Source organism: Octodon degus, unplaced genomic scaffold (genome assembly GCF_000260255.1).
Source record: "Octodon degus isolate 3935 unplaced genomic scaffold, OctDeg1.0 scaffold00136, whole genome shotgun sequence".
NCBI classification, from domain to species: domain Eukaryota; kingdom Metazoa; phylum Chordata; class Mammalia; order Rodentia; family Octodontidae; genus Octodon; species Octodon degus.
In genome coordinates this window covers 2,906,977-2,925,054 of record NW_004524712.1, presented here as the reverse complement: position 1 = coordinate 2,925,054, position 18,078 = coordinate 2,906,977, and the positions used below count along the sequence as shown (strand labels likewise).

The window sequence follows — 18,078 nt, the reverse complement described above, 5'->3', positions numbered from 1 at the left end:
TGCTGAGAGGTAACTGGCAGATTCAATTTAATTATAAGATACAGAGTTGTAATGGAGTGTGCATGGCTCAAGGAGGATTTCTGTAATGGGGGACAGCAGGGTTCCTTGCCCGTTCCGCCAGGCCTTCTCTTCACCCTGCTGCTCGCTTCTCTGCCTCACAGGGGGCTGGGATGGGTGAGCGGAGCGGGCAACTGCCTGGCCTCCGAGCTGCCCTGGAGGTTGGGGGTCTTGCCAAGCCCTCTGCTCCTTACCAGCCTCAGCCCCCAAGGTGAGGCCGCCCCGAAGGACAGTCCCAGCCCAGGAAATGTGCGGGGGGGCGGGGGGCGGTGGCAGAGCAGCATCCTCCTCCCCCAGGGAAGGTGCAAATGAGGCGGTGGTGACATGTCCTGGCTGGGCTGTGACCGTGCCAGCACTCCGACCTCTCCCTCATCATCCCTCCTCTCTTCTGCTCTTCCAGCTCATGGGCGCCTGGCCTGTCCCCCTCCGCACTGAGACTCGTAGACATTGCACATCCCCACCTCTCCAGCGCCTCTTTCTTTCTCTCTGCCCTCTTCCCTGTATCTGGGGACAGCAGACACCTCCCTCCACCCAGCCTCACCCAGTGGGACACAGGAGGCTCAAGGGCAAAGGCTGAACATTGCTACCCCTACCGTGATAAATTCTTATAGAACCCTCTTAGCTTGTCGCCTGTACTCACGGTTTTATTTGGGCCGTAAATGGGTGACAAGGTGTTTATACAGAAGCACGTCCCCTGCCTGCTGCCAACCCACCCAGAGAAGGCAAGCACTGTCCACACTTCACTCCCTCGCCACCCCTGCCCCCTTCCCTACCTGCCCCCCTTTCCCAGATCCTGCAAGGCTTCTCAGTCTCCTGATCAGTGGGCAGCAATGCCCATGACCCTCAGTCTGCCCCTCTGAGGGATGGTCCCACCCACCCTGTCTCTGTGGTCCCTGGGCACAGTGTACACTCAGAATGTACCCTGGGAGAAGGGGACTGGGCCTGGGCTCTGGAACTAAGCAGGCCGTGGCATCGATCCTGGACTCCCTACTTCCCAGTGGGGCAAATTCAGGAAGAATTTTCAACTTCCCTGAGCCTCACCTGCACAGTGGGGCAAATAGACCATATTCCCACTGGTCTTCAGTATGAAGACTAAAGCCAAAGTCAGGCTTATACTTAAGCCTCCTGCTCTGGCCTCTGACTCTGGACCTCTAGAGAACCCCAGGGAGTGGGGAGAAGTCTGTGGCGGCAAGGCAGGACCTTAGAGACTCCTGATTTTCCTCATGTTAGTCTTCAGGGGACACTGTTGGTCCTATTAGAACAAACAAAAAAGAAGAAACGCCCCTTTCTGCCAAGACTCCAACCCTGATTGGCTAAATGTACCAATCAGTCAGGTACATTCAGTGATACTTCATCAGGCCAGATGTACGCTCATTTCCCCAGTGAAGGACATGAGTCTGGCCCCATTCAAATACTAGTCCCCAACTTCCAACTTTCTCTTAGGAAAAGTCTGAGAGCCTTGAAGGGATACAGACTTCAGCAGCCATAGTTCCTCAGATGATAAACACACATAGCCATGGGGCAGGGGACCCAGAGGTGCCTTCGTGACCCTATTACTGATGTGTCCTTCCGCAGAGCAACTGATGTACTGGGATTAGACATTGTAATTCAAAGGTGGGCTGAGGCATTCCTGCTCATGTGATAGATTTACTTCCCATAAAATTCTTCAGCCAGCATCGCTGAAACCACCCACCCTCTTCACAAAGAGACCATATTGATAATCCAAAGGATTTCTTTTATGATTAGTTCTCTGGTTTCAACACTCATTAGCTGTATCATTAACCTTTTGGGAACTCAGTTTCCTCTTCTGGTGGACAGAGAGTATATTGTAGATCTTTTACAACAATGTTCGTGCATACATAGCGCTCAACCCAGAGATAAGCAATGAGAACCCGGAAACTTTAATTGAAATGGTGAATGAAGTGGGCTTGGTCCAAGGCAGACACTAACCATAGAAGACAGGGCGTGGCTGTATCAGCCTTCAAAGGGAGCACAGTGTCCCAATTTCAGTATTCAGGGGTGCCATAGACTCTGTCAACCGTGAGGTCCTTAGTGATGGCCAAATACCCCAGGGCAAGGCCACACTCTGAGTCAGCTGGTGGCCACATTGGAATTCCGGGATGGTCATCTGTTGAAAGATCCAGGTAGTATCTAAGGTACTGTCCAGTCACCCCAGGAGAGAAGGATGACAAAAGCCAGGCAAGGTCTCAGAGCCGGCATGAGGCGCAGAGACTTGGAGTTACTGAGGAAGTAAGTGTATTAGGCAGAGAGCGGAGCCAAGTGTGGCCCAAGGCACTGCGCATGGAGTCAGGCAGACAGAGCTATTCCAACTTCACTGCTCACCAGCGATGGGGCTCTGGACAAACTAAAACTCAGTGGGGGTCACATGCCCACCCACTTACTCGCCTAGTAGATGGGAAATCCTGCAATCCAGCTGCAGCAGTAATAATAACAACAGGCATAACAATGCTAGTTTCCTTATAATAACAACTGAGATGATAATACTGTTTTTCATAAGGTTGCCACGAGGGTGAGAGAACTTAGGCGCCCATTACTGCTCGGTCATTGTCAGCTTTGTTTGCTCCCCCAAAGCATACAGATTTAGGCCAGCAGAACAGAGAGGTAGAGAAACCAAAGGATTGATGAGCACACAGGCACCCAGACTACCTGCGGGCACATGGGACCTGGGACTAGTAGCAACACAAGCAACTCTAGACTCCACAGCTGGTGGTGCAGAGCTGCTGTTGATGCTTTCTGCCTGGATATGCAGTGGATAGGACTCTGCAAACCAGGAAATGCTGCCGTGGAGGAAAGCTAAGGAGGGCAGGGCTGGCAGAGACTACCCCTGGGTCAGTCATTGCTCTTGCTGTAGGAAACCACAAGGCATTGATTTGCAGGTGTCTGAGGACACTCCTTCACTGCAGGCATGAGTGGGGATGGGCTAGTGGTCACAGAATCTTTTCACAATGATCACAAATAATTGTCAACACTTCCTAAAAGACAATAACATAACATGAGCTTTTAATGTAATTCATTATTTTAAAAACTTAATTTAAGGCCACAGCTGTTTCAAGTTTCTTTTATAAGAATTTAATTAGTGTGTAATAGCATAGTTAATTAAATACCAATCAATAGTTTAAAACAACTAATTGATGCTTAATATGAATGAGGGAAAACTTAGTTCTAATATAATTAACTCATATTAAATAAACTATGAAATAGCAATTATGTCTTTACAATAATGTAAAGTTTATAGTTCTTTAATAAACTTAGATTAGCAAGCCATGAGACTCAAAAATCATGCAACAGGTATGATTGGTCTATTAAACATTTATTACTTGTCCTAGAGGGCCAGAGCCAGGTGCTAGTCGAGATTAATAAAGCTTTGCTAATCCTCACATCAAGTCCCTTTACTGTAGAAGTTGATCAGAAAATAGTGATCAGAAAATGATGATTTATGGGGATCATTATTTCCTGGGTTGTGAGTAATTATGCTGAAAATAGAACGAGATAGAACCAAGGCAGAACATGGGGGTTTAGAATAATCAAGGTGAACATTTTCCAAGCAGGAGACTCTAGCTAACAAATGACTAGTGATGGACAATCACCTCTGACACCACCAGTGCACTGGACCCCAACAGAAACAAGATTCCAGACATGCCCCCTGCCTTCAGGGCCCTTTGCCAGAGTGGGTCTCACCACCCCACAGCCTACCACTCCAGGGTCCTCCTCTGTGCCCTGCAGGCAGGGCCACCATTCACGTGCTAGTATGTTACACCCTGCCTCATGACCCTTCTTTACTAAGCCATTACTTGTCTTGGACTATCACAACCTTTTCACAAGTATAAGCTGAACACTCATAAACCCAAAACTCAAAATGTTCAGACATCTGAAATTTCACATTCAGAAAGTTTCAGAGCACTTGGAAGTTTGGATTCTCTTATTAGGGTTGCTCAACAGGTAAAGACTATGCAAATATCCCCAAGGTCCCAAAACTCCAAAATTGGAAATATTTCTTGGACCAACCACTTGGACAAGGAATTTTCAACCGCTGTATGCCTTGTGTAGCCAACAGATGACCATCTTGCTTCGACAGGAAACTTGTCTTGCAACTTTTTGACTTGAGTATAGTGTCTGCTCAATGAGTGCAGTGGATTCAATTTTATTAACACATACTGGTTGTGGAGGAAGGGATGGCTGCTTTTAGTAGAGCCTGCCCATTGCATCACTTTGCTATTTCTCCACAAGATATTCCCTAATAAGGTCAGTACAGCTGGTCTTAAAAAAAAAATATATCCCTTCAGAGCCAGGTGTAACCCCAGCACTCAAGAGTCTGAGACAGAAGGAGGGGGGCTCAGGGCTAGCCGAAGCTACCTAGCAGGTTCAAGACCAGCCTGGGCTACAGAGTAAGACCTTGTTTCAACCTCCCTGCCCAATGTGTTTCTTCAGACTGACACTCTTGCCTGGTCCGTTTCATTTGGGGATCTCATCACCTTGAATACATCTTAAGTAGTATTAGTCAGGCTTCTGTTACAATGACAGAATACCTCAGAGTAACAACTGGAAGGAAGAAAGGTTTCTGGTAGCTCATGGTTTGAGAGGTTTTGGCTAGGGGTCACTTGGTCCTGTTGCTTCAGAGATATTGGTGAGGCAGAGCCATCCTGGCAGGGAGCATATGATGAGGCGCAGAGGCTTTTCTTGGCCTGGACAGGAGGAAGAAAGAGCAGAGGGCATGCACGAGAGGGTTTTTTCCCTCCTCTTGAATCCCACCTGGGCCCCAGCCTATTGAATATTGCCTCCCACACCCGAGATAATCTTCCCTCCAGCCCAAAGTACTGCCTAGCAAAAGTCTCTGGCACACCCTCAAAGGTACACCCAGAAGTGTACTTTACTAATTTCCTAGGACTTTCTCAATCCAATCACGTGGACAATAGAGGTTAACCAGCACACATGGGAAGGCCCACGATGTACCATCAACACCCCAAGACTTTTGGCACTTCCTTTAGTGTCACTCCATTTGGACCTGATGCAGGTACTGGGTTTCCTCCGAGGTTTCTGACAAGAGATGCTGTAGTCCTCTTTGTACCCTTTTGCACCCATCGAGCCATACAGTCACTAAGCCCCATAGTCTCTCCCCAGAATGTCTCTCAGAATCTACCAGTTGCTGTCCATTCCCAGCAGTCTCAGCCCGCAGCCCCTCCTGCTGTAGCCTGGTCTTCCTGAGCCCTTTCACCTTTCCAGCCCACCTGACTTGTGCCCACCACCCTGACCCAGAAGCACCACCTGACAGCCCCCCTCCCGCATGCCCTGGTGAGGCCACTCCCCCTCCTTGCCTCTCAACTGTCACATCTGTTAGAAAAGGAGCAAGGGTGAAGTGGAGGTCTCTGGACACCCTCTGATGCTCTGTTTCCAACTCTTGAGCTCAGCATTATTAGTTGCTTTATGCTAAGCTCTTTTCTTTTTTTAGTTAATTAAGTTTATCAGTACATTTAGGCATATATAATGATCACGTTCATCATGGGAATTTGTCCATCATAGAACTTGAGTATTTTTTCCATTCCCCATCCTCCCTTCAACCCCTCTTCCTCTTCTTATTTACAAAAGCTTTGTTTCCAATTTTTCCTTCTTTTCTCATTATTTTTTTTTCTTTTCCCTTCCTTCCTTTCCCCCTCCACTCCTCCTAGTTCCCGTTCCTGTTTGAACATTTTCTTCAAAACGCTTAATGCATATTATGAATGAGCACTTTTCAGCACATAGTGGTCTTATATTTTCACATCGATCGTATAAGAAACCTTAGTATCGATGACTCGTGGCTAGAACACGAGAGCCCTGCAGCCCTAGGCCTGCTCACTGCCCAGCGCTACAGCACAGGCTCAGCCAGTTCTGTGGCTGCCAAAGCATCCGTGGCATCCCGGTGACCTCAACCAGGTCCAGCTGGAATCTTCTGCATATGGCCTCCGGCCCCATCTGGGCAAGCTGAGTAATTCTCAGCCCCTGTACTGCTCTCTCTGATGAGGTGGGGGGATGCAGAGGCTGAGTGCCCCCACCCCCAGAATGCGCAGTGGTTTTTTAGGAGAAAAAGCAATACTACAGAACTTCTAAACAAGATTAACAATGGAGATTCACAATGGTTAACATATTGCAGCATATCGTTATCTTCAAAGTAACGCTCTGATTGCAAGATATGGGCGTGCATAGTTGGTCAACAATATAAGCACTGTTGTGTTTTTTTTTTTAATGAACTGAAAGAATTCAGTAGTATAGTTATCTTATCTGTCTTTTGTATATATTTTCCCCTTCCTTCTTTGCTCCTTTCCTCCACCCCAGTTGTTCTGTCCTTTGGGGCAGTGCCTTTCCCTTTCACAATATTTATCATAAATTTTGGGTCTTATTTACCTTTTCGGTTTCTCACACTAGGGACACAACACTGCTCTAGCTATCTTGGGAGCAGGGGAAGGGAGAAGAAAGGAAGCGGGCATAAAGGCCTCGTCTCTCACTAGTGCGTGGCCACAGCCTCCCAGCCGCTGCCCTTCCTAGGCTCCTCTCTCTCTATCACACCAATGTTGAGGCGACCTTCATGCTACGTGAGGAAGGCCTCGTCTTTCTCTGATTAGCTCTTCTCCTAGATTCGCGCCCTGTGGGGAGGAGACCCTGGAGTCCTAGGCACAACGCATCCGCCGCAGTGGGGTCGAGTTCCTGCTGCTCTCTTGTCTTCGCCTCCTAAAATCTTTGCCTTTCCCATGTCAAGCTGCGTGCTGATAACAGTCCAGTTCTTGTTTGGTCTGCTTCTGGGGACGTACTTGCATTGAACAGTTTCAGGTGAGAAAAGGTTCATCTTAAGCAACTAAACCAGCTAAAGACTAGGACAATACTGTGAAAAAATTGCCCCACACATCTGAAATACTATCACGGGAACTATCTTATGCAAGCCTTGTGGAGACAAGACAGGCTGGCCTCCTACAAGCAGCCATCCCAGTGTACAGAACGGCCGCAGAGCCAAGACAGCTTCTGCTTCACAGGACACATTCCAGGGTCACACCCAACAGAAACATCCAAGCCCCTGGGGAACCAGGTGCCTCTTGCTGTCTGCAGGAGTTTGCTGTGGCTGTCATAACAAATTCCCACATGATGGTAGCAGGCCTAGCGGAGAGGCATTGTCACACAGTTTGGAAGCAAGATGTTGGCGGGGCGGCTCCTTCCGGTGCTGCCAGGGAAACCCTGTCCCACCCCAGCCCGTTTCCTTGCCAATGCAGATGGCTGTCTTCACGTTCATGAGGGGCTGCTCTCCCTGTAATGCGTATCTGTCTCCAAAGTGTCACCCTTCGTAAAGACACCAGTCATATTGTACCATAACTTTTTCTTAACTTGATCACCTCTGCGAAGCGCCTATCTCCAAATAACAAGCTTTTGGGGGGCTTGAGGGGTTAAGCACCAGCACATGAAGGGGGGTAATGCAATGCAGAGCACAGCACTGCCCCAGTCCCCTTCGCTGCTGTCTGCTGCCTGTTTCCGGTCTGACCTCATTTGCAGTATCTGCAGCCCTGTGACCCCGGTTCTCACCTTTGGAGCCAAGGCAAGAGAAAGGTTTGGATTCTGGTCCGAGCCCCATCCCCAGCTGAAGCTTTGGCCTTGAGTTGTCGTTTCATCATTTTAATTCTCTGAGCCTTGGTTACGGAAGCCGAAATGGAGGAAATCACGCTGCTGTGCCTTCTCCACAAAGCTACCATGAGCATTTAATGAGATGGTGAATGTGACAATGTCGTGAAAAAATAAGTATCCCCCAAATGCGAGGTAGTATCGCTGTATCATTATTATCACCAGTAAAAATAAAGGAGCTCTAAAGCTAGAAAAAGGTGCTTCTATATCCTCTGGAGCTTAAGAAATCTATTCCATTTACAAAGCCATCCCTTTTTATTCCTCCCAAGAGGAACTCCCACAATATTCCCTAGTTGTCAGTTTCCTCTCCTGATGAATTACAGGTTTCACCAACCCTACGACTGTCCTACCTGACTACATGCGCTGTGCTACATTTAAGCCCACCTGTCTGCGTTCTGACCTGAGCTTGGGAAAGCTAATCGTTCCCCCTTATTTTTTTAACCAATCCTTTCTTTAAGTCAGCAGATATTTCCTGAGCACCTGCCATACACCAGGCACGGCTTTGGGCTAAGGCTCAGAGCTGTGAGCCTTCAGGGGTTCACAGTCCCCAGGCTGAGTCCCTGGGGTGCCGTCTCCTCTTTTCCCTGAGAAACAGCCCATCGCAACCGCTATCGCCTTGTGTAGGCAGCGTTGCCTAAGCTTCGGTTCCCTTGCACAGCGCCCTCCATACCCATCTGCAGGTCACCTTGAACTCCTCAGTTATGAGCTTTCCTTTTAAGCCAAGACTCCATTCCTGTCCATCCTTTTCCATGAATGCTGTCTGGGTATTTAGATGGTTTTAACACTGATGAAGCCAAAGATGGCAGCCCCAAAGCCTTCTCTTCAGTGGAAGCGCTTATCAGCTTGTTCCTAATAGACATCTCTAATCCAACTCCACACCCTTTCAGGATGGAACCAGGAAGGGGCTCTGCAGGTTGGTCATCCTCACCACGTGAGAGGCTCCTGCTCCTTCTGTCGTATTCTGTCTTCTCTTTCCTACCAGCCTTGTTAGACTTGGGGGAGCTTCCTGAGTCAAAGTGGCTACCTCTTGCTCCCCCTTGTTCTCTGTGGTCTTTCACTAAACCTCACTTCCCAGCGTGTTTCCAGATTTTCCTCCTGTCCCCTACGTCTGTCCTCAAGGCATGCTTCCACATGTGGACACCATGATCTCTGAGTTAGCAAATCTCACCAAAGAATATTCTGAATTTTTATATATGCAAAACCAGCTATTTGTCACTTCTCCTATCCTCCAACCTGCTTCTCCTTGCAGAGATCCTAGTGGCTTCTCGCCACCTCTTTGAGAAGATTCAGTCTGAGGGCCCTCTCACTTAATAAATTTCTGCAGTGTGCTTATTAACGCCTTGTAATGTAGCCGCCTAAATAATTAAGACTAACCCACACGTGTCAAATTAAATGAGCCAACACATTGAGAAATTACCTTGTCCTCAATTTCTTTTATTAATCAGGTTTTTTTAAAAAAAAAAAAACCTTTTCCTGTTCATTTACAAAAATCAGCCATGGTCAGGGTGACTCTTGCTTATAACCATGTGCACATGCGGCCTCTCCGCTGGCAGTCACCCTGGGGGACATCCTAGTGCATGACATTTGAGTCCCATAGGGTAGCCAGAATTAGTTTTCCAGATTCTTTAATCTTTCGATAGCTCAGAGACTAAAGTACCTGCTTAGACAGGTGCAGGAACCAGGGTTTGATCCTAGCATGCTGTGCTGGCCCTGTCCCTGGGGCGTGCTGAGAAGGCAACTGAGACTGGGTGCGGTGGCGCGCCCCTGTAATCCCAGCACTTGGGAGACTGAAAATAGGAGGATCACTATGAGTCCAATCTGTGTAGTGAGACCCTGTACTAAAATGCATCTTTTTAAAAAATTAAATAAACAAATAATCTTTTGGAGAATTTTTCAGCCCTCTATTGCCTGACAGCTCAGGGGTCTACCCCAAAGACCAACAGTAACGTTGTCCATAGCCATCTAGCGACTTCTGCCATTTTGTCATTTCTCCCTGTGCTCAAACCAGAAACCCAGACTCCCTTTCTCACTAGGAGCCACCACTGAAACGCTTCGCTAGGCATCGGAAGCCAATGCAAATGCAGCAGCAGTCAAACAACTGGACCACTCTAGTGGAGGACAGCATGCCTGGAATCCTAACCCCTCAGGCAGCTGCACCCAAGGTTTCAGTATAGTCTCCAGTGAGAGGCCATTGTTGGCTGGAGCTCAGGGCCTCCTCCCAGCTTGTACTTCTGCTGGTCCCCTCCTGGCATGTTGCATTCCTGATTCTTGAAGGTGGTTGTTAGAAAGAATCTGCAAATACAGTAAGTAAACATCAAAGGGGCTTTGATCCACATGGTCCTCGACAGAGCAGGAGCCCCTGAAGAAAGGGCCAAGGCCTTGGATGGGAGAACTTAACATCATCAATTTGGGTGCCTGAGCTGCGAGGCTGTTTGAAGTGGGGGCCCGGTTGGCTGAGCCTCAGATGAGTGAGTGAGCGTGCAGGGGAAGGAAGAAGAGTGAGTGCCTTTGGAAACGGCGCCTTCAGATCTGCCTCTCTGCGCTTTACAGATAGTCAATAAGCGCCTTTAAAGAACCAGGAGATCAAAGCAGGCATCCTCCCTGGGCTGTGGCATTCTGCCACCGCCTGCCATGTTTTGTTTTTCCCTGGGGTGCGAGCCCCCAAGCTTGACTTGTCTGCCTCTCCTGGGCCCTACACCACTCCTTTTATCCTGCTACCTTGGGAGGCTGCAGTGGCTCGGCAGTAAAGGATGGCGAGCAGGGGGAGGAAGGGACCCATGCTGTCTGTCCCTGACAGCAGAGACACTGACTGTGGCTAACAGATACATTATCACACTTCTCGTGGGGACCCTTCTTTGCTGAAAAACTGAGGGATGGAGCAGCCAGATGCCCAGGAATCCTGGCAAGGTATGAGGGGAGCTATAGTCACATTTGTAAGTTTAGAAATCAAACCCCTTTGCCATTTGCCCAGTCTATGCCTTGGTCACATTTGGATGATTTCTAAGCGAAGAGGTGGAGATGGGGAATCTAAAATAATAAGAGACAGTCATTTAACATCGCTGACCCTCAGTTTTCAGATCTGTATCTTGTGAATAACAATTGCCCATCTGCCCAGCCCTCAGGGTCAAAAGGGAAAGCAGGTACAAAAATGCTTCAGACCCATAAATACTTAAGACAAATCGGGACTAGAGGGTAAATAGCAGAGAGGAAAACTCACCTCTTCTTGATGTAGACACTTCAGTTCATGGCTACACACAGTAGGCACTGATTTGCAAGAAAGGAAGGGAGGTAGGAAGAGAGAGAAGGCAAGGGAGAGAGAAGGGTGAGGGAAGAAGGAGAAAGAGTCCCTCACATTTGCACCTGGAATTGTTCTAATTTTTTTCTTAAATTGGATCAAAGTACGTGGTTCCTTGCACCTCTTAATGATCCCAGCCCCAGGGTCTGAATCCATACAGAAAAGTATTGAACAGTGGTGTTGAACAATGCCCCAGTATAGGAATGCACAGGAATACCCAGCTCCACAAGATGCAAAAGGTAAAGAGTCCTTCTGCTTAGGCCCCAGCCCCTTGTCTTTCCCAAACTCACTCCATCACTTTATCCTCTTCCTGTGGCACCTACAATAGGCAGTGGCATTGTTCCACCCTGGATGTCACTGGCCAGACTCTTATCTCTTTTCCAGGGAGTATGACCACAGTCCCAAGGGCATCTGGGCAGAGCTCCCAAGCTTGGGACATAAAGGGCATCAGTAACTCCAAGTGCTGTTTGTATGCATGGGTTCTAAAGCCAGGCTGCATAAGTTCAAATCCCAGCTCTGCCATCTGCTAGCCCTTTAAAGCTACTTACTTATCACATTTGTAAATAGAGATGATATAAAATGGGGCTAATACTGGTGCATAGATCACATGATGTTATGAGAATCTAATAAGGATTATTGATAAATTTATGCCTGGAATGTAGTGAGTGCTTTATAAATATATACATATGCTTGTTACTAATTAAGCATATTTGTCTTAGGAGTAATAACCACAGGCCCTATGGAAAGAACTGGAATACTTCAGCCACTCCCGACTTACACACCTGTGCTTCTCTTTCAGAGCTGAGCTTCCAGAAGAGAGGATGCTGTCTGGTGTTGGGCTACATGGCCAAGGACAAGTTTCGGAGAATGAATGAAGGTCAGTGGGCACCTTCCCACCATCTCATGGGGAATGTGGAGGGAGGAAGCTGTGTCCTGTGATTATGGTACAGAGGAACCAAGAAGCAAAAACTTGGGGTAGCTCAGCGAAGAGTATAGACAGTTTAGTATGATTTCTATAAAGCTTTTTACACAATGACATCAGGAAAAGCATCTAATGCCTGAAACCCAAGATGCCGATTCACAATGTTTTCCATATGCCATCTCCCCTCCTCTCTTTGTATTCCCTATTTCTCTTCCTCTCTTTTCCCTACCATCATTCCTCATCAAGTTACCCAGCCCAATTAAATCTGCTTCTGTTATCTTTCTACTCTGTACTTCTCTATCCTTCTCATCTATCATTCATATTTCTTGAATGCTTATTCAGATAAATAGCACCTTACAGAGCACCGCAGAGAGTACTGTGGAATATACTGTCTTCGTACTCAAAGAGCTTCCACTTGGAAGTCTGACCTCTTTTCCAGCTCTATTGGCCTAGCACTCCCTCTTATTCACAGAGCATTCTGGCTTCTTCTTGCACTGGGTCCTCTGGGGTTTGCTTGGATCATGAAAGACTTGAGGATGGTATTGACATTGACGCTGAAGTTGGGATGCAGGAGGAGAGCTGTCACTTACGGGCCTACTGTAATAAAGAACCAATCCTCTCCATCCCTAGCCATCTGTCTTTGTGCAACTAATAACCCTCTTCATCAGATGCCACAGACTGTTTGTCAGGATTCAAAAGTAGATAAACAATGGCTTGGGATGCCATTTATTCATTAAAGTCAGACAAACGAAGCCTCGGCTTCCCAGCAGTCCAGCTTGCCATGCACTGGGCCCCTTTGTCCCAAGGCTCAGAACCTCTGTAGCCTCATTCCCACTCCAGACATGAAGGAGGCAGTTCATCTGCATCATATCTTCCCCCAGAGATAAATCGTAACACAGTTTCAGGGACTTCTTCCTGTGCTCTGCAGCAGACTCTCTTACCAACCCACTGTCCATGAAATGAACACCTCCATGTATACCACAGAACTGAGCCCTTGCCATCTGTGGGTCTGTTACCTACACCCATTGGATGACACTGTGGTAAGAGCTGGACCAGCACAGTTAAGCCCAGGAACCAGTCACCTCCCCCACTTACTGCCTGCCTGCAAAAGGCAGCAACCTCCAGAAGCCGCTTCTCTGAGCACACCCAGGGGTGGGGGCAGCATAGCTCGTGTCCTGCTGATCCGCCTCTTTCATTGACTTTTTTCTTTCTTTCTCACTCACCTCCTCCCTCCCTTCCAACATCGCTGCCTTGACAAGAGTGCTAGGCAGTAACTTCTAATTTGTGGGAGCTGACAGCATGCCTCTGTCCGTGGTGCTGAATAGACATGTTCTCTTGCTGGCAATGCTCATTAGAGAAGCTGAACCGCGGTTCATGGGGATTGGAGGAGCCAAAAAGGAGCCAGACTGCATCTGAAACCCAAGCTCCAGGTGTCTGACCCCAACTTCTTGATGACCAAGGGCACAGGGGGTGGTGAGCAAGATGAGCCAACATGTGGGATGAATTGCGAGGCTCAGCTAACAAGGAAAGGAAGCCAGAATGGAAGGAGGAGGATGAAGTGGGCAGAAGAAGGGATAGGTCAACAGTGGGCCAGCTGTGACCCTGGAGGGTGGAAGGCATGGGGGCCTAGGGAGGGAGGGACTCGCTCCCCCCCATGTGCCACTGTGCACACTTCTCTCTCCAAAGCCCACTGTAATCAGGGGGAGCTACTTTATGGTGTCTTCAGACAAGAAAAAGCCCCTGTAATCAGGGGGAGCTACTTTATGGTTTATAATTATCTCACACCAAAACTGAAAATAGTCATAACTCCCACCTATTAATAATTGAATTGTAAAAGTAGCCATGATAGAGAACAAAAAAAAAATTAGAAACCTTTCCGTGCCATGCAACACACCTTGATATACGTGGAGCAACTGGCAAAGTAATTATTTTTATCCCATTTGCTGGAATTGGTGAGCTATTGAAACAATTATCTGCCTCTTCCATTAAAGTGGTGAGCATTATATTTCCAATTCAGAATAAACATAAAAGACCTACTTGTGCTGTATTAAAGCATATTTGTTTTTGTTTAACAGTATCTAATAGAGTGTCTGTCACCCAAGGAGAAGTAGTCCCCTATTTCATTTGTTTCCTGTTAATTTGCTAATATCTTTTTTGTTTTCTTCTCCTCCTCCTCCCTCCTCCTCACTCTATTCCAAAAAGAACAGCTTGAAAAGGAGTAAGAGGAAAATAATGAATGAACAGAACTTTGTAGATCTGGGCTTATCATAAGTTAGAGTAATCACAATCGGCACTGTTAAACTGCACAAAGCAATAAAAAGAAAATGCTACACAAAGATCATTTAAAGAGGCATGTGATAGCCAGTGAGGGCTTTCCTGTGTTTGAGAGTGCTTAACAGCTTCTGGGAGAAAACCTTCGGCACTCACAAGGATGGAGGCGGTTGGTAACGGAGCGTGCATGCGTGTGTGCATGTGTATGTGTGTCTTGTGTGTCTGTGTCTGTGTGTACATGTGTGCCTGTGTGTGCATGTGTGTGTCTGTGTATGTGTGTGTGCATGTGTCTGTTTGTGTGCATCTGTGTGTGTGTGTGTCTGGGTCTGTGTGTATGTGTATGCCTGTGTCTCTGTGTGTGTGTCTGTGTGTGTGTATTCGTTCCCATTTTCACTCAGCATGTCTGAAGCATCCAATGAAGATATTCAAACAAAAGCCAACAAAGGGCAGACAAGAAAGGGGGAGCTAAAGACAGGCAGAGGGCATCAGGATATCAGATTCGCCTGACATCATTGTCCTCGTGTGATTAAGAACTCAGAGCTTTAAAAGAAATGCTGAAAGGACATCATTTATTTATTTATTCATCAAACATTCATAGAACAGTATAAAAATGATACCAATTTTTCAAAATCAGTGCCATGTATCACTATGAGCACTGGAACTATTGGAGTAAATAAGATAGAACCCCTGCCTTCAAGGAGCTCTAAAGAACACTCAGGCGCATCTCCGCGCAGAGGTCACCTCTGCAAAGGGCCTCACCCTACATGGTACCTGTCAGGTCCCCTCCCGGCCACCATGCACGGCACCACACCAACCAGTTTGCATAGTGTTTGGCATCCACTTCAACTTTAATTTATTTTTCTTGGACACAAGGGTCTCACTGTGCAGCCCAGGCTGGCCTCGGAGTCACGACAATCCCCTTGCCTCACCTTCTGGCACAATGAGATGCAGGCGTGCTCCACCATGCCCAGCCACACACTGAATCTCTTATGTGTGTACTGTTGGCCCCACCTAGTAAGCTGGCTGCAGGAAAGCAGAGATCATGCCTCCACCTTTCTTTCCTATTGCCAGGCCCTAGTCCAATGTCCTGCACAAAGGGAGTAGCTGCTCAATTTTTATTTAAATAACTAATGAGTGCTATGAGTGACAACAGAAGAATGTCCACAGTCACCTACAGGTGTCAGGTGTATAGGGGAAGGAGCTCATCAGGCAGAGCAGACAGAGGCAGAGTTTTTCAAAAAGCGAATCTCCACATCTTCAGCAGTTCCCCACCTCTCAGGTGTGTGTTCCCAGGGTCCCTGGGATGCCAGGGCCTAGGCAGGGAAGTAGAACTAAAGAATGGAGGGGGAGCTGGTGAGATAACTCAGCGGGCTAAAGCGTGTGCTTAGGCAAATGCAGGGACCTCAGTTTGATCCCCAGCAACACATGCCACACTAGCCCCTCCCCCAGGATAGGCTGAGCCAGCCACAAAACAAAACAAATAAAAAGAATGAAGGGGAGCCTTTTCCAGGAGTGCCTCCCTGCTTTCTCCTGCCCTCCTGCTTCACCCCAGGCAGCCGTATACTCTTAAGCATGTACTTGGGCACCTTGAGGCATATATTTCCCATCACATCTCTTTCTATTCATTCACCCTTCATCTCCAACAGAGAGAGAGAGAGAGAGAGAGAGAGAGAGAGAGAGAGAGAGAGAGAGAGAGGAATGAGGGAGGGAGACACAGAGACAGAGGGGCTTTGCCTCCCTTTCTCAGTCTCCCTCATGAGTCCTTTGGCCTGAGGAGTCCAAACACCTCCTCCATGTACCTTGCTCTCCCAAAGCAGGTCTTATTTCTAAACAGAGCAGAAAGCTGTTATGTGACATCAGATGAGGGGCTCCATGTTTGTCCATGTTGGACCCCTAAAGAGCCCCAGAGATGTCAATGCAACCTGCTACAGTAATGCATCCCTCAGAGGAAACCTCTACTACTTAGCTTGGCTTGGTGTTGCCAGGTGACTGGAAAGAGCAAAGGAGGGGGGTGCAGGGAGCAGCCTGGGAAGGACACAGGAGAGACTTGGAGCTGGGACCTTGGCCAAGGAACACAACCCTAAGGAACAATAAGTGTCTGGAGGGCACCTCCAAGAGAGGGGGAAAAAAGGAAACAGATGTTCAATGGAGGAGGAGGAGGCAGGAAGCCTTGATCTCTCTGCCACCAGCCTCTCAGGCTAAGGGACCTGTGCAGGAGGACCCTCCTCCTGCACATGGGCTGCACAGTTGTCTTCAGCAATTTCCCGGATGTGCAACATCATGGGAGCAGCTGCTTCTCCAAGCCCAGTGAAAGGGGTGCAGAAACACCCCCCAGCACTGTCCCCTTCATCCTCTCAGGAAACAAACACTCTCAAGTGAGGAGCAGAGGCAGCTGGTATCCACCAGAGACTCTGAGCTCCCGTAGGATGGGGTGACGCACCCAGGAAGGAGAAGGCTGTCTCCACAGATGGCTACCTCCAGCGGGCTCTTGCATAGCCCGACTCCTGGGGCACCATTGTCCTTGTTCAAGTCCTGACTGCAAATACGCCTGCCCTATGGTGCCCATGTGACATCTCAGCACCATGAGGAGACACAGCTCTGGGAGGATGGGAATTTGGTGCTTTCAACTATCCTGGAGTCCTTGGAATGGTGTAGAACTTTCTTGCTTGCTCGCTTGCTTGCTTGCTTGCTGCATCATATTCCCTCATTCATAAAAAACAAGTCTAAGCTTCCTCTGCTGCCTACTTATCCCCTCACAGAGTGCAGCGTGCAGTGACAGGCACACCAAAGAGCAAGGGCCAGACATGTGAGGCCACTCCTGGCAGGGCCCTGGATGTCTGTAGCTCAACTGTCTCATGCCTGAAACTGAATAATGCCAATAAAAAGCAGCTGTAGGGTCCTAAAATGTGATAACGCAAGACCAGCCTGGCTCCCCGTACCCTGCCCACACGTGCTCTCACTGCCCATCTTCTACCTCCAAATGCCCTGCTCACCAGAGGAACCAGAGCTAGAGAGTCGACTGGCTTTGTTCAGCAGATCCGTGCTTCCTTCTCATCTGTCCTCAAAGACCCCCATCTGCTGTACCTTGCGAGGCAGACAGGGGGCCAGCAGGCCTGAAGAGGAGCCACACTTTTTGCATAGCAAAGAGGAAGCAGGAGTAGCTCAGCTTGGGAGGATCCCCAGAGCCCTGAGCCCAGGAAGAATGCGTCTCCCCAGCACAAGCAGCTTTTCCCGCTCAGCGCGGCTCATACAACCATTTCCCTAAGACCGTTCCTCCGCTGCCTGCCAGCGCCCCCAGGATGTTGGCTAATGCTGTCATTTTGTTAGTTGGGGCTTTGGGGTGCTTTTTTTTTTTCTTATTTCATTTTTCTTACTGATGTGTTTCCTTCCGCTGGGGCTGCAAAGCTGGTTATTTGTATAACGTCCCTGTTTATTATTTATGGCGAGACTCAGACTTCCAGGGCACTTTATGATTGTTATTTAATTCACTCAGTGTTTTGGAACAAGAGACTTGCTGTTTCCATCCACCTGCCACAATCTGATGAAGGATTTCAGAGCTTTGTCCCAGACCAATTCCTCTGACCCACCATTTCTTTTTTTTTTTTAATTTTTATTTATTTATTTGTGTGTGTGTGTGTGTGTGTGTGTGTGTGTGTGTGTGTGTGTGTTGTGTGTGTGGCCCGCTAAGCCCACCAGGGGGCGGGGATGGCTGGCATGTGGTGCTGGGGGATTGAACCGGGGTCCCTGTGTTTTGCTAAGCTTGTTCTAAGTAGGTGCTTTAGACCCCTGAGCCATCTCACCAGCCCTGACCCACCATTTCTGAAAGGAGACCCGTTTGTCTAGCGCCGGGGCAGCTTAGACTGCAGACCCTGACAAG

General features: G+C 48.2%; 1 protein-coding gene across 3 annotated transcripts in view; it reads left to right on the top strand.

The window, feature by feature from the left end:
- Window positions 1–18,078, top strand: part of Kirrel3 (kirre like nephrin family adhesion molecule 3) — a 583,940-nt gene that overhangs the window by 443,789 nt on the left and 122,073 nt on the right. For 2 of the 3 annotated variants that reach the window (XM_004641408.3, XM_004641406.2), the window contains exon 2: window positions 11,808–11,885. The exons of the other annotated variant lie outside the window; for it this stretch is intronic. In XM_004641408.3, coding sequence (XP_004641465.1) covers window positions 11,808–11,885 — 78 coding nt within the window. The remainder of the gene's footprint in view (window positions 1–11,807; window positions 11,886–18,078) is intronic. 3 annotated transcript variants of the gene reach the window in all.